The sequence below is a fragment of the Bufo gargarizans genome, chromosome 6, assembly GCF_014858855.1.
Source record: "Bufo gargarizans isolate SCDJY-AF-19 chromosome 6, ASM1485885v1, whole genome shotgun sequence".
NCBI classification, from domain to species: domain Eukaryota; kingdom Metazoa; phylum Chordata; class Amphibia; order Anura; family Bufonidae; genus Bufo; species Bufo gargarizans.
The window spans coordinates 187193722-187210527 of record NC_058085.1 but is presented as its reverse complement, the minus strand read 5'-3'; the positions used below and the strand labels follow the sequence as shown (position 1 = coordinate 187210527).

The window sequence follows — 16806 nt, the reverse complement described above, 5'->3', positions numbered from 1 at the left end:
TTTACATAAAATCTTTCACATTCTAATAATGTAATTTTAATATAGGTGGGCACCCAGAGTTTCCAGGACCAATATTAGCCACTGTGGCTGCAGAAGTAAAAATGTTATTGATTTTATCTGGATGTTAACATAAGTCTTAAAGGAGTTGTCTCATCACAGACAATGGGGGCATATTGCTAGGATATGCCTCCATTGTGTTATAGGTGCGGGTCCCACTGCTGGGTCCTGCACCTATATAGAGAACAGAACCCTGAAAGTGTTGGAGGACACACTGCGCATGCGCAGCCGTCCTCCATTCATTTTCTAAGGGGCCCCCGAAAAAAGCTTAGCGCTGGCTCGGCTATTTCTGTCCGGACCATAGATGGGTATGGGAGCGTTGGCCGTTCATGCGTGGTGCGTTCCTATTCACTTCTATGGGCAGTGTGCTTGGTGGTGGCGGGACTGGAGTTTTCCAGCCACCACTTTGCACGCTCCATTCTCGTGGGACTGACACTTATAAGACAATGGGGGCATATCCTAGTGATATGCCCCCATTGTCTGTGAGGAGACAACTCCTTTAAGTATAGACTTGAAGATCATATATAAACAATATTAGCAAAAGTTAAAAAAATGTATAAATAAAACATCTAATATTCCGCACAGTGGACCGTCAGATTCTCTGCCAGTCATTTCCAATGGACACTGTACTCAGTGTTAGCAAATGTCATCATCAAATGTCAATTATCCTAGGTATCATATATTTAGTTGCCACATGTTGTCTACAGCGTCTGTGCGCTGTAATTAATGATTTTTTTCAGATCTCTATTATACAGTTCTCCATAGCAACCATTTATGTTTCAGTATTTAATGAGCCAAGTTTCTAAGATTTTGAAAGTTGCTACTAAAAGGCCTCAATGTTGTGTCACTTAAACACATTTTGTTTCAAATTTAATGAGATTTTGTTCTACGATACACCTGGTTCCCAGATTTGCCTGGGTTGCCTTTGTGATACTGGAGTGAGCATCATAACTTGTTATTGATTAGGAACGCATTATACTAAAAATAAGCACACGATGTCACCCAACTAGCAGATAGTGTATTCTTCAACAACATTTTGCTCAAACATGTTAAGGACAGAAACGTAATAAATGTTCATAAGAGCTGCTGTCCTTCAATGTTTTTTCTTTTTTTTTCATCTGGATCCTCTGGCTCATGGGCTGGGGTGCAATTTATGGATTAAAAATATACTGCTACAAGTATCTGGATAGCTGGTGGTTGGTGGATCAGTGAGGTTGAACACTAAGGACTGGCAGAGAAAAGGTGGGGTGACAGGGAGTACTTACATCATTCTGAAACCTCTACCTTGGTGGGCAAGAAAGCTTTGGTCATTACAATGGGTGATTTCTGGCTAAGCTCTTCAAAAACTGGAATTAGACTGCAATGACTTATGATAGATTAAATATGACCATACACATTAGATAGAAGTTGGTTGATGGTGAATGTTAATTTCACAGACACGCCCATGCACATTTTAGTCCAGTTGTTCAAATTGGCCATACATGTGTTAATAAAAAAGGGCGATGGACAAAAGATCTTTCTGGGAATATTCTTTCAAAGAAAGATCTTTCATTTGGCTATCTAATGAAAATATTAAACATGGTTGACTTGTTTACAAATGACAATGGTCTATGAGTAATTGGCTCATTATTTTTGGTTAAATTTGTCCATTTTAATCAATTTTAGATGAATGTGTATTGTCATCTTAAGGGTAGGCAGGTATACAGCTTACCCAATGCTGATTAAAAACACAGCTTGTACTACATGAACACATCAAGGATGGGACAGCAGACTGCTGTGCTTTCATGAAGAAATCCAAGTTGGCCTACAATGCCAGCAATAAACACTGAAACTCTATTCTTGGAACCGGAAAAGGCTCCTCTGCCATATAAAACAACTGTTCTTCAGTCTCTCCCTAACCCGTGTTGAACAATCTTTTAGCTTATTTATGCTCAAATCAAAGTTCAACTTTGAATTGGACATAAATCAGCTTAGAAGATCACAGTAGAGGTCAGAGAGCTAGCTGCACTCTCTGACAGATTTATCACAACTTTCTGCAGCTGCTATATACTGTGAAACATATGAGATGCAGAAGCCAAACTGCACAATTTTATTAAAACCTACTACAAAAACGGTGTTATCCTAAAATACATGTAAATAATTCATATAAAAATTGCCATAGCCTTTGAAGTTTTGATTTGGCACTAGGTCATACCACACTAAGCTGTGCTCAAGCTAGTACATATAACTTTTCTCTACAGTTCCCACTGAATTTTGACCCAGAGATGCTATTCTGTCATGTGATGAAAAATAAGATATAAGGGATATGCTAATAGGCTTGACATGCATTAACTTACTTTAACTGCATCATTTAATATAGTTATACCACAAGCTTTTGTTTTTGCGCACTTCTAAGACGCTTTGTTACCATCTCCGTGCTTTACCCTAAAGGGAGATTTCCGTAATCCAGCTTCTTTATCTTTTAAACTAGATAATGCTGGTAATTTTCTCTTCATAGATTTAAGTTTACAGCATTCGACAGATTGTACACGTAAAATGCTTTAGCAAAACAGCTCAATCAATGTGAATAAATAGATATAAATAAATATGCTCTGGGATGTCTGACAAATTTCAGTCTGTCAGGGGAATCATATCTTAACAAAGTACATTTGGCAGAGCTCAAGCTATAAAAGGAAGCTTACAGTGGCTTATTTTAACGAATGTATTATCTTGCTTCACTACCTGAAGTCTAAAACAGTGTTTGAAAAATGATGGTTCGGTTTGTTTCTCTAGGTTATTACATAGAATATATTAAGATTTGGCTCTCAAGAATGAAGATCATACACTGTGGCTACATGGTGTGGGATCTTTTATGAGATAACATAGTGCCTGCTCATTTGCCTCCTGAACCCAATTTAAAATTAGAAGGGTTGTAAAAGATTAGAAAAACATGGTTCTTTTCTTCAAAAAGCCAGAGCTACACCTGTCTAGATGTTGTGTGTGATATTACAGCTCAGCACTTACACAGGTATGGTGGTGAAGTAAATGAAAGAAGGCATGCTTTTCTAATTCTGCACAACCCCTTAAACTGCTAGCCCACAGCCCCTTGACTATATACATAGGTTTTTTTTTCCGTCTCTGTCTTCCTCATCGCTCTATACACAGCACTTCATAAGGCATTAAGCAGTGGCGGAGTCACTTCCTGCTGCTCTACCAGCAGTCCTGTGATTGTTGGGGACCAAATGTCTGCAATGAGCTGTTAGGCCTTAGCAGACCCAAAAAATATATATCATCGAAAAATGCTGCAAAAATTATTTCCATGACTGAATAGAAAAAAAAAAGTTTTGACTCAAATACACATGTACTAAAGAACTGCAAATGCCACTGGTCAGGAATGGTAAATGGCCCAGTCTTGAACTGGTTAAAATAAGCACTAAAGCAGACAATGACAGTATATTACTAAACTACTAAACCAGGGAATCATGTAGCCAGAGACAGGCCTGTACAGCATTTGATCACTTCTGCCACAGTTCTCCACAATAACTGGGGGGGGGGGGGACACACACCTCACTGTCACAGTTTAAGAAACACTGCCCTATACTATAGGACTACAAACAAGGCTAAAGGCTAAATACATTACTAACATTCACACAAGACCTAGTTGTACTGATCATCATTAAATATCGCCAAAACGTACTGATGCGTACTGTCACATATCCCACCCATTGGAGTCATTTGAACTCACTTGCTGGTCAGCTTCAGTCATATGGCAGTAAAAATTTCTCTAGATATTTATATATATGTGGTGCTTCTTAAAAGGATTGTCCTGCTGGATATAGATATATAGATAAATAAAAGGACCTCTCACTCATCCCCCCTTTACCGCAAGAGCGTAGTGTGTAGCACTGAATTAGCTCCATGCAACACTGTTTCCTGCACCCTCCCCATAATATAACATCTGACCACCAGACTCCCTTACTGTAATCTAGAGAAGCAGTTGTCATTTTGGGAAATCCTATGTAAACAGAAACATGTAACTCATGGTAGTGAACTCTGCCATTATATAGCTCGGTTTTGACACTCGGTCTACTGATATTTGAGCAAACTATAACATATACATTGGAATTATATTTTAACCACAGCCTACTGGGAAGACAAACAGATCTATAACTTTTAAAGCATACCTAACCTTTCAACAAACTTTGCATTAATCAGCTGTACAGCGTGTATACATGCAAAATAATACTATTTCATTATGTGGCTTGTATCTGTAATTTTTAGCCATTTTCCTGAGCATGCTGAATGCCTAGTTTGCAGTTCTCTTAGATCTAGTGCCGGGCTGGTCAACCTGTGGCTCTCCAGCTGTTGTAAAACTACAACTCCCACCATGCTTTGCTGTAGGCTGATACTTGTAGGAAGTCTGGGCATGCTGGGAGTTGTAGTTTTGCAACAGCTGGAGAGCCTCGTGTTGGCCATCCCTGATCTAGTGGATAGAGACTACCTCTTATCCACGGTACACAGAAAGTAGAGGAGAATCTGCTTCCTAACCTTCTCTAATGCATTCAGATGCAGCCCAAAGATCTTGAAGGACATTACAGAGAAGTAATGACCTGTATGGTTGGCAATAAAGCACTTAGGAAGTTTATATTTCAACCCTTGTAGTGCCAGCAGTCTGCTTGTCTGTGCTTGCTCCTGCTCCTTTCCCTCTCCATAGACTTGCACTGACATGTGTAATATGATCTCCCTGTGGAGCTGCTTCAGTCTTGGATGGGGTTATGTAGATAAAGGATAGATAAATGTAGACGGTGTCAGCAGCATCCTTTGTCAAGTCTATTCACATTGTGTTACATCCATATATTTATGGTAAAAATAAGTGCGCCACCCCCATCCAGATTATCCAATTGTAGGCAATGGTCAAATCTGACCAATCAATATGCACCTTTTGTGTAACACAATGTGAATAGGCTTGACAAAGCCGAAACGTTGCTGCTATGTACATTGTTGAAGTTCCAATAAAAGACGATGAAGTGAGATGCTGCTGACACCGTCTGCTGGCCATTGGATTCAGGGCCATTGGTGAGGCTGTTGCATCTTTAGGAATACATCATCAAGGACTGAGTTGTGTTGCTTCTACAATTTGTTTACTGATATCCTCAGGATAGGTCACCAATATGAGATCGTCAGGGTTCCGACTTCTGGCACCCCTATGATCAGCTGTTTGAGGAGGCTGCAGTGTTTCCATGAGTGACGCTGCCTCCAGACAGCTTACCAAGCACAGTGCCGTACACAGCATGGCGGTTTTGCTTGGTATTATAGCTCAGCCCCAATCACTTGAATGGAGCTGAGCTGCACCGAGGCCATGTGACTAATAAATGTGACGTCACACAAGAAAAGTCCTAAGTGCTCTTTATACAGCTGATCTTGAGGACTCCATGTGTAAATCCCAGAGGACTCCTTTAAAGGGACACTGACAGGCCCAATAAGCATATTTAGGTATATATATGACAGTACAGGTCTTATAAAGTGTATTAAAATCATCTAAGTAATCATCTTAGACGCAGACTGTCTGTACTCAGGCGCGATGTGATCCCGGCCAGTGAGGGTGCCGGGCGCATGCTCTGAAGATTAGATGGAGGACGATGCCCATAGGATTGTATTGGGCATGCACCGGATCTTGTGTCGGGGAGAGTAGTAGCCGCCCAGCGAAGTGAATATTGATGAGCTGGGCGCCGCTTCAAAACGGCAGTTGGGGGCGGTTGGCTGGGCGCAATTGGAGATGAAACGCCGCCCCTTGGGCAGATTGAAGACGAGTCAAGCAGGTTATAAAACTTCAGTTTACTGTATTTATAAGGTGGACAGGGGGGATAGTTAGATTATTTTAATACACTTTATAAGACCTGTACTGTCATATATATATACCTAAATATGCTTATTGGGCCTGTCAGTGTCCCTTTAAGGCCTTTTTCAAGGTGAAAAGCAATTAGCAAGGCTGATAACATGAGAACTAGACATTTCTCACTCATAAGACATATTACAAAGTTTCTTGTGGTCACTTGTACTATTGTGACCATTTAAACCATATGCAGTAACAATTACCATTTGCATTTTCATCCTTGTCCCTTACAGATAACAGCTGTTAAATAGTTCTGTGCATACTGAAAAACAGTTTGGAACACTTCAGGCAAAAATGTATGTACTGTGTTTTACCTAGAGCATGACCTTAATAGTTATTGACAGGTATTAAAGGGAGTCTATCACCTCATTTTCACCTATGTAACTGCTGCCAGTGGACTGTGGTTGACAAAAGCAGTATGTAAACCATACCTTTTGGATCCCTGTGCCCCAGAAAATGAAGTGTAAAGTGATATACTAACAAGGTGCCAAGTGCCCAGGCCCTCTGCTGTTAGCCAAGCCAGCTTCTCCCCACTGCTCGATTGACATCCTCCTCTTCTTCCAATGTCACTTTTCCCCACTGTATAGCAGGAAAGACTGACAGTTGTAGGAGAGGGGGTGTCAATCAGGGGCACAGGGGTGGATAAAGCTCTGTACACAGCAGGAAAGAGTGACATCCGGAGCAGGAAGGTATCAATCAAGAGCAAGGAAAAGGAGCTAGGCTCGGGTGCACTAGAAATCTCTCCTGGGCACTTCATGCCTCATTAGCATATTGCTTCAAACTTCATTTTCTGGGTCACAGGAGCACAGCAAAGTAGGTACATATGTAGCAGGCATCAATGGGTTAACACAGGGGCATAGCCATAGGGGATGCAGAGGTAGCAGTCGCACTTTGGCCCAGGAGCCTGAGGGGGCCCATGTGGTGCAAAGAAGACGCCAGTATTATAGAAAGTGCATGCTGGTCAAGTTTCACCTCTGGCCGGAGTGAAGAGGTTAGGTCAAGAATTTGGCATGGGGGGGTGCAGTTTCAATTTTTGCCTCAGGCAGCACGAAGGCTGTGTGCTCCCCTGCCCCTGGCCACAAAGCACTGAGGGAAGGGGGGCCCAAGCTGAACTCTTTTACCAGGGTCCATGAGCCTTTAGCTGTGCCCCTGGGTTAACACATTATCCCAACAGCGTAACTGGAGACCAACCTTAAGCTTGAGAAGCTTTGCACACTGTTAAACTAAGTCAGTGCAATAAGCTTGTGTGTTAACGTGCCAGGAATTACTTTAACGCCAACTAGATCTGTATGGTTCACATGCTGCTTATATCAACTACAATCGATGGCAGTAATGAAATAGGTGAAAACAAGATGACAGATTCCCTTTAAAAGAACACCAAACAGAGAATCCATGTGTCATGCACCACCCGACTGTGTGTTAGGCAGTGGTGGAACATTTATTTTCTTGCAAATTGTAATTTGTGCTCCCTTACATTTAAACGTGGATGGTGCTCTAGGCGGGTGCCTATTTTTGCCTAATCCTTTGTCCTGACCTCGATGTTTTCCAAAACTTAGATTTTTGTGCTTTGAAAAGAAACCATATAGAAGCAACAACATAATAGATTTTATATAGACATAATTAGTCATGATGACTTTAATGATAAACCATGCTAGGAAGGATCTGTTATTTCAAGTCTTACTAAACATTTCCATTTGCACTAAGAATCCTCTGTTCCTCTACCTTGAGGTGATTATACTGGAAAAGAATGTTACTTTTGTTACAGGAAATTTGCCAAACAGAATGGACATCATATGCTGTTCGATATATAACCAAAAAGATCAACCTTTTTTTATCCATTCATAATGACCTCATAGAAGATGACATATAAAAAGTCACACATAAAGAAGAAACAAGGAGGAGGAAAAAATAAACAGAAAACCATAAGACAAGATCTCAAAAACAAGACCCAATGCAATGTTCGGATTCACAGGGAAATAGTACCTTTAGTTAGTATAGAAATGATAAAAACAAATTATGTGAAAATCAGTCTTTGCTGTGGATTTTTGTTATTTTTTAGGTGGTGAGGGAGGAAATCAGAAGACATTTTATGGAGTACCACATGTCACTAAGGCTAAAAACGAATTCATCCATCTTATGGTTCCATAAATGTCCACCAGAATGTTTAAAGGGGTGATCCAACATAATACAAAATCTCGGAAAAGCCCTAACAAGGCTTAAAATAAAATCATCTGAGTCTACAGTGCCCTTCTCTCTGGCACTGGTCCTGTTCTCCTATCAATGGTCCCAGTTTTCTAGTGCTGAGGAACGTGAATGGCTACAGCAGTGACGTTCCTTATACCTGCATGTCACTGTACACGTCACAGTGTCAGTGAAGTGGACAGTGACATGTCGAGATATGACATGTGACCACTGCAGCCAACCATTGTTCTCAGCAGTAAACCACTGGCTGCACTGTCATGTCCTTTCCTTTATCGCAACACATTACCACTGCTGTAACATCGGACCAGTGCCCCAGAGAACAGCACTGAAAAAAGAGAATAGGAAGATTTTTTATTATTTTAAAGGGGTTCTCTATACTAAGAAGGTCTTTTGCAGTCTGTCCTAGGAAGTGACTAGGACAGACTGTCTCCATTTTTATAGCTACTTAGGAAGGAGTACGGGGGATGGGGCCTCACTACACTGCACTTTGATGCTGGTGCTGAAGTCACTTCACAGTGATGAGATGTGCTGTTCGGCTGCTCGGCTTGACAGCATGCCTCATGTATGATCACTCCAGTACTGCCTATTGTAATGCAGGAACTCCGCTGTACAATAGATAGTAATGATCCTGACAAGAATGGAGAACAGGATCACATCCCTCCTCCTTGTTCTTGTTGACAGGGGATCACATCATGACTTTTGTAGAGCAGAGCCCCTGCTGTACAATATTCAGTACTGGAGATATCGTACATGAGATGTGGTGTCAGGCTGAGCAGCCTGATAGCACATCCGATCACTGTGGAGTGACGGAGTGCAGTGTAGCAAGGCCCCAAACAATCAGCTCCTCTAAACAGCTGTAGAAACGGAGGCAACCTGTCCTAGGATGGGTTTTCCAGAGGCCATCTTGATACATTCCAAGAAGATCCCTTTAATCTATTTTAAAGCTTGTCTGAGATTGTTAATTACCTTGGATAACCCCCTTCAGGATCTGTAATATTCCAATGCTATGCATAAATACATTGAAACACCTGACTGAACATCTGTGGGCAAAGCTGATAAATTCATCGTCTGGTACATATAGGTGGAACATTTTGCTCTAGTGCACACATGCCCATTCCTTGTACGTACTATGTATTTACATTGTAATGAAATACCACTGATGGACAACAGGGCCACCGATGGTGGCACCTGCTCAAAAGCACCTCACAACCAAATGGATAATGCTTCTGACCATTCTCAGGAATATAATTTGGTATTTATCATAAATGACTCACCCCAAAATTATCTATAGACAGTAGATGCAAACACTAACTCATTTATCTGACAACAAATAAAGCCAAATCTCCAAATCCATGAGTGAACTTATACTTTAAAAAAATTCCACAATACTTACAGCAACTATGAAAAAATCCAGCCAACACCATGCGTTGGTGAAGTACTTCTTAAAGCCATACGCCACCCACTTCAGAAGCATCTCAAGAACAAACACATATGTGAACACCCTGTCCGCATATTCCAAAATAATTTTGATTGCTTTTTTCTGGTCGATATAAATATCTTCAAATGCCTAAAAAATATATATATATATCTGTAAGTATTCAAGACACAACAGCGTTCCACAACATACAGTTGACATGAATTATGAACTAAAGTTCTGATTTTTTTCATCCCCATGGCAACAGAAAGAGTTTTTGCTAACTTGATAACTACATAGTGTTTTCTTTTGACCTTAAGCTAAATTATGACTAACTGGGATAACTTTATAAAAAAAACACCTGCACAGTAATGACATTTATTACTGTACCACTAAAATGGAGTGGAGTGGGCGAAGGTTGCACAAAAAATACAATATAAAAGAAGCAAAGACAACAGCTATACAAGGTACATTGAGAAATAAATTACAGGCCAGTCTCTTCCTCCTAACAATATTATTTCACTAAGGTTTCTCTAATGCAGGTTTAGGACACCATCAATGTCAGCGATCAACATGTTCCCCCTCCTACGCAGCGTTATACAGAACTACTAAATAATACCCATAGAGAGAGATTATCTTTATACCAATGACTGCTCACAACACTTTAAGGTGTTACGATCTACCTGAAGGAGGGAAATAGAAGACTGTATTGTTACTTACTGTACCAACATGATAGTTGGTATATTGGGGGCCTATAAGCTACTCCCATGGACACAGTCCAAATTTGACTGGGAACAACCACTTCTGGGCTTAGCTTAATAAGTCTTACCCAATGTCAGCCTGAGACAGCCCTAAGTGGCCAGGACAGTCTCTGGAAATTAGGGACAGACCCTGCAAATTCAAGATAGTTGGCAACTATGTGTATTTAAAGACTATAGACACTTTTGGGGACATTCTTTTTATTATAGCATTCCACTTGCTTTGGGCAAAAAATAATTTTTTTCAACTGATTATTAAAAATTTTCAACAATTTTTCTTCAGCAGTTTTCACTTTTAGTGCATTTGCAGACTAGCAGGCTTTCTGTTTTACATAGAATACAACAGGTTTGACTTGTTGATCTATATCCCTTACTCAGCATGGTGGCTCAGAGGTTAGCACTGGGGTCTTGCAGCGCTGGGGTCCTAGGTTTGAATTTGACCAAAGACAACATCTGTAGTGTTGATCACGAATATTCAAATTTTTATCGCGAATATAGGTACTTCGAAAATGCACGAATATTTTGAATATAGTTATATATATTCGTAATTTCGAATATTCGATTTTTTTTCAGATTTTTTTTTTTTCAGATTTTTTATTTTTTTTAATCAGTACACATGATCCCTTCCTGCTTCTAGCTTGTGGGCCAATAAGAAGGCTGCAATATACTTGACTTTAGGAGTAGTGATGAGCTGCAGGGGTCATATTCGAAAATGCACGATTTTTTTTTCTTGAAAAAAATCGGCAAGGTAATGATTGTGTATTATGCAAATTTTCGTAATTCGAATTTTCGGATTTGAATTTTTATTGCGAATTTTTCAACTTTTAGACAAAGAAGATTATAGCACTATATTAGCTAAATTGCTCTATATTCGTTTTTTTTCGAATATTCGCTATATTGCTATATATTCTTGTTTTAGAATATTACAAATATTCGAAAAAAATAAGTTATAGCAATATAGCGAATATTCGAAAAAAACGAATATAGAGCAATTTAGCTAATATAGTGCTATAATCTTCTTTGTCTAATAGTTGTAATTTTTTTCTCATCTGAAGTTCAGATTGGAAAAAAATTACAACTATAAAAAAAAGATTATAGCACTATATTAGCTATATATTCGTTTTTTTCGAATATTCGCTATATTGCTATATATTACGAATATTCGAAAAAACTGTTATAGCAATATAGCGAATAGTCAAAAAATCGAATATAGAGCAATTTAGCTAATATAGTGCTATAATCTTCTTTGTCTAATAGTTGTAAGTTGAAAAATTCGCAATAGAAATTCGAATCCGAAAATTCGAATTACGAAAATTCGCATATTACACAATCATTACCTTGCCGATTTTTTTCAAGCAAAATAAAATCGAGAATTTTCGACGAATATTCTAAAAAATATTCGCAAAATATCGCGAATTCGAATATGACCCCTGCCACTCATCACTAAACATCTGCATAGAGTTTGTATGTTCTCCCCGTGTTTGCATGGGTTTCCTCCCACACTCCAAGGACATACTGATAGGGAACTTAGATTGTAAGCCCCATTGATGCTAATGTCTGTAAAGCGCTACAGAATATAATAGCGCTATATAACTGCATAACACAATCTTATAAACAGTCATTATAGCTAAATTCTTATCAGTTTGAAAGGAATTTATTTTGAGTGTTTATAAGCTGTCAGAAATTCAGAGATAAGGACTCTAGATCAAGACATCAGAGCAGCTCGCTGAAGGATTCCATGTAAAACAGAAAGCTTGTTAATCTGCAAATGCACTTAAAGGGAACACTGTAGAAGAAAAGTGTTGACGTCCAGTTGAAAAAATGAGCCTAAATGCAATTATAAAACAATTTCCCCAAAGGTGCCCATATCCTTTAAATACCTAATTTGGAGGTGGGTTATAGCCGGAAGTATACACTATACTTAATGAAAACAGATAACTAAATGGTTTGCCACCTAATTCTAAGGGTTATTTACGATTCAGCTCATAACAGATAATAATACATGGGCCTTTTTTAATAGTGAAATGTTTCTGTATCAATTCATCACAAAATTCACAAAGATCTCTGCTTGTAGTCATTGAATTTTTTATATAAAAAAAACAGCATCTGGTGCGATACCGTTTCATTTTAGGAACTTGTCACTATGCATTATGTTGTCAAGCCATGCAAAGTGATTCCAGATCAAATGAACAATCTAGGTCCCTTTAAATAGTATTAGAAAGAAGGGCTGATAGAAATCATTTGCTGAACTAAACATGGTTATTGTGACCTGTTACAGTAAAACATGACATCATTTAGTCAATGAGATTACACCCATGCTGTTCAGGAAGGATGTCTAATATGATCATATCTGTGTCACCCTGTTACTAATGCCTAACCATTTAATTTCTACATCCAAACAGGGATGTCAGAAGACAATAGAGTTCGCTGAAAATAAAGACTGCAAATTATTTCTACAGAATGTAAATCATATTGTGCAGATGCATCAATTTCTGTGACTGTGATGAGGGGGTAATAAACGGAAGTGGGTTAAAGGGGTATTCTCATCTCAGACATTGGTGGGATATTGCTAGGAGGTGCCACCAAAGTCAGATACGTAGGTGCGGGTCCCACCTCTGGGGCCTGCTTCTATCTCCAGAGCAGGACCCCCAAAGTAAATACGCCCCAGCTACAGTTTGCCACAATGGGAGTTGAAAAAATAGCTACGACTTGGCTAACTCCGGCAGTCCTATAGCAGTGAATGGAGTGATGGCCCCTTCTCCGTTCACCGCTATGGGACTTCTAAAAAGAATGCTCTCTCTCGGCAATTTTCAGTACTCCCATAGTGATGAATGGAGAGCACGCTGGTCAAGCATGGTGTGCTCTCCTTTAATTTGGGGGCCCCATTCTGGACTAGTCATAAATGTATCTATGATTCATTATTGCAATAATATTTCAATCTATCTAACATGGGTCATGATACTCATACACATTCATGCTAGTCCATGTCCTCAGTATGGAGGATGATCCAGATTCTCCATCTTGGACATAGGAAGCAAAATAAGTCAACATAGGTTTTTTTCAAGGAAAAGACTTGTTAAAAGAGTAACACGGATTAAACAGGACATCAAAACAGGACAACACATGTCCATCATTAGAACATGGAAGTCACGGGAGGAAGCAGGTCCCTGACCAGTTATTCTGTGGTCAATGATTCAACTGAAGAGTCACCATATAATTTCGCCTACAGGGGTGCAAGAGAAATACACCCACCGCATAAGTCAGCTAGGGCAACCTGCTACAGAGACTGAGTTGAGTTGAGATAAGTAAAATTATAATATAAAGGAAATATAATAAAGCTAAATTCTGCACAATCCATCTGTTACACAGTGATACTTACTAATGCTCCGCTGCTGAGAAGAATCATGAAGATGATAAAACTCTCAAACCAGTTGTGTTCGACTATCCTAAAGCAAGTCTTCCTCACTTTCCACCATATTTTACCCATTCCGTCTGTGATGTCAATCTTACAGCATGGACAGTACCGTAAGCAACCTAAAAAGTAAGAATATCCAATGAATACAAACTGGCGATGTACAATATGGTGGCATAGTGACTTCATTTGGTTATGGCTAATTTGTTATGGCGTATTGTTTTAGGAATCGTCTGGTGGTCCTTGTTTTGCCTACATTACACCATCTACAGAAGGTAAGAGAGTCACTAAGTATGTGGTGTCAACATACAGTTTCAAGATGACTTACCTGCTATTTCTTGCATTAACTAACACTGTAATTGACTTGTAAGAGTCCTTATACTGTCTTTGTGGAGCAATGCTTGGTCAGATATATTACACACCATTGGATAGTGGTCTTAGCTCAGTCACATACACAGTTGCTACTGATCAATAGAGATTGCATCTAGAGTCATGACAGAGATTGTTTCGGATTGCAAGTAAGGCTCTCTTCACACCAACATCGTGGCTCCCGTTGTTCACAAAGCTATGACAGCTATGCTGGATCGGTTGTGAAATGGATACTAATGGATCCTGCTGGATCCTATAGAATTAGGAACTTGGATCAGTCATTGCTCTATCAGGTTTCAATTTTTTTTTTTATTGGACAAAACAGAACAGCAGTTTACGCTATTCTTGAAATCACAAAGATATAGAAACTTGAGCATGGTAATACCCTGATATAATTTTATACAGAATATATATCGTTTTAGGGTCTAGTAATATTCCATAATCCAAAGAGATTTTTATTTGATTTTATAATTTTCATTTCAAGTCAAAGTCAAAATTTACTCAGAAAGGCCTACACCTCCTATACCTGTTATCATTACAATACAGAGGAAGAAAATCATCTGTTGAAAATGCACTTTTGACATGTGATAGTGACATACAGTATCGATAGTTTTGATCAGAGGGTGTCCTGGTGCTGAAACCCCAACTGATGGCTAAAACCAAACGGGCAGCAGAACTGAGGATGTTGTCCCTTGGACCTGGTTGGCCCTCCTTGGAGAGGGAAGCAAGTGGTGTACTGGCTCATAGAAAGTCCATGAGGAGATTTATCAACTTTATCTACTGCTCCTCTGGCTCTATACTATGATGCTCACAGATAGGACTGTGATAGTTCCCTCTGAGGAGGACCTGGCTGTCATCTTTCCTGACATGTCTGTATTATTAATTACTTGCATTTCTCATATAATACATATAATAACAATTCTGGAGCACCTGTTCTTTTGACTCTATGTGGTGCCATTCTTTTATTGTTCCTGTTAGATGTTACGAATTAATTGCTAGTAGTTTGCAATGAAGGTCCAGATGGGTGTTTTCAGTTGGGAGTGTGTCCCTGCACAGTCTGACATTGGCAGGGCTAATTGGATAGTGTCAGACTGTGCAGGGACACACTGGTAACACGCATTTGGGCCAACTGCTAGCAATTCATTCATAACTACTAGTAGGAATAATAAAGGAATATCACATCATGGAGTTATAAGAGTAGATGCTCCGGAATAGTGATTACATGGGGAATGCAAGGAGTTACTAAAACAGACATGTCTGGAAAGGAGACAGATCCTTTTTAAGTACATCTCTAAATTATTTAATAGAAAAACACACAACTTTAACCCCTTCCAGATAGGCAAGTGATTTCCTGCCCAGCGCTGTACATGGACGGTGCACTGATTGGGCAGGAAAAAGAGGTGTGCTGCCAGATCAGTAGCAGGGTCCTGGCTGTCACTGACAGCTGGGCCCCTACTGTAACTGCAAAAATTCCAAAAACTAGGCCTCTCTTCTGAACCCTGCAGTGTTAACAATATATGGGGTGTTATTCAGGAGAAAATGGGTCACAAATTGTGGGCTCCTTTTTCTCTGTTTCCTCTTGTGAAAATGAAAAATCTGCAACATTTGATTGGTAAAAATAACATTTTTCATTTTCACAGTGTTTCACATTTCTGTGAAACCCCTGTGGGGTCAAAGCATCTCGATAAATTCCTTGACAGTGTTGTATCCAAAATGGGGTCACCTTTTGAGGGTTTCCACTGTCGTGGTACCTCAGGGTCTGTTGAAATGTGAAAAAAATGACATTTCATATTTTTACAGCCAAGTATTTCTAAATTCTGTTAAATGCCTGTAGGGTCAAAGTGTTCGATAAATTCCTTGAGGGGTGTCATTTCCTCGAAGTGACTTCATAATTGAATTGACGCTTAAAAAAAAGTCAGTTTTGGAAATATTTTTTTTTCATTTTGAAAAATTGCCTTTAAAATTCTAAGCCTTCGAATGACCTAAAAATTTAAATGACATTTAGAAAATGATAGAAATATAAAATAGACATATGGAGAATGTTAATTGATAACTATGTTACGTGGCATTACTATCTGTCTTAAAGCAGAGAAATTCTAATTTAGAAAATACCAAATTTTGGGTAAATTTTATATAAATAAAGTAAATTTTATATAAATAAAGTATAAATAAAGGAAAAACATATTGACTCAAATTTACCACTAACATGAAGAATGATGTGAAAAAACTCTCAGAATCGGTTGGAAAAGTAAAAGTTTTCTAACACACCAAAACCGTACACAGCACTGATTGATATAAAATATATATTTTATTGATCGCTACATAAAAAAGATAAACATATTAAAATGGCGGCATACGTATACAAGAAAAAAGTGAATCACACTGGTACATTATACATCAAAAGTACAATCTCCAAAAAGTATGGTGTTAGCGTCGAGTCACTCACTATACCCACAGTGTAAGGCCTCATGCACACGACAGTATTGCTTTTTCAGTGTTTTGCGGTCCGTTTTTTACGGATCCGTTGTTACGTTTTTTGTTTCCGTTGTGTTTCCGTTTCCTTTCCGTTTTTCCGTTCCGTTTTTCCGTATGCCATATACAGTATACAGTAAGTACATAGAAAAAATTGGGCTGGGCATAACATTTTCAATAGATGGTTCAGGAAAAAACGGAACGGAAACGGAAGACATACGGATGCATTTCCGTATGTGTTCCGTTTTTT

The 16806-nt window shown here is 39.1% G+C and overlaps 1 protein-coding gene across 2 annotated transcripts in view; it reads right to left on the bottom strand.

Annotated features, from left to right (window-relative positions):
* LOC122941149 (sodium channel protein type 5 subunit alpha-like) overlaps positions 1–16806 on the bottom strand; it is a 245311-nt gene that overhangs the window by 115860 nt on the left and 112645 nt on the right. For both annotated transcript variants that reach the window (XM_044298180.1, XM_044298181.1), the window contains 2 exons: positions 13683–13837; positions 9525–9698 (listed from right to left, as the gene is read on the bottom strand). In XM_044298180.1, coding sequence (XP_044154115.1) covers positions 9525–9698; positions 13683–13837 — 329 coding nt within the window. The remainder of the gene's footprint in view (positions 1–9524; positions 9699–13682; positions 13838–16806) is intronic.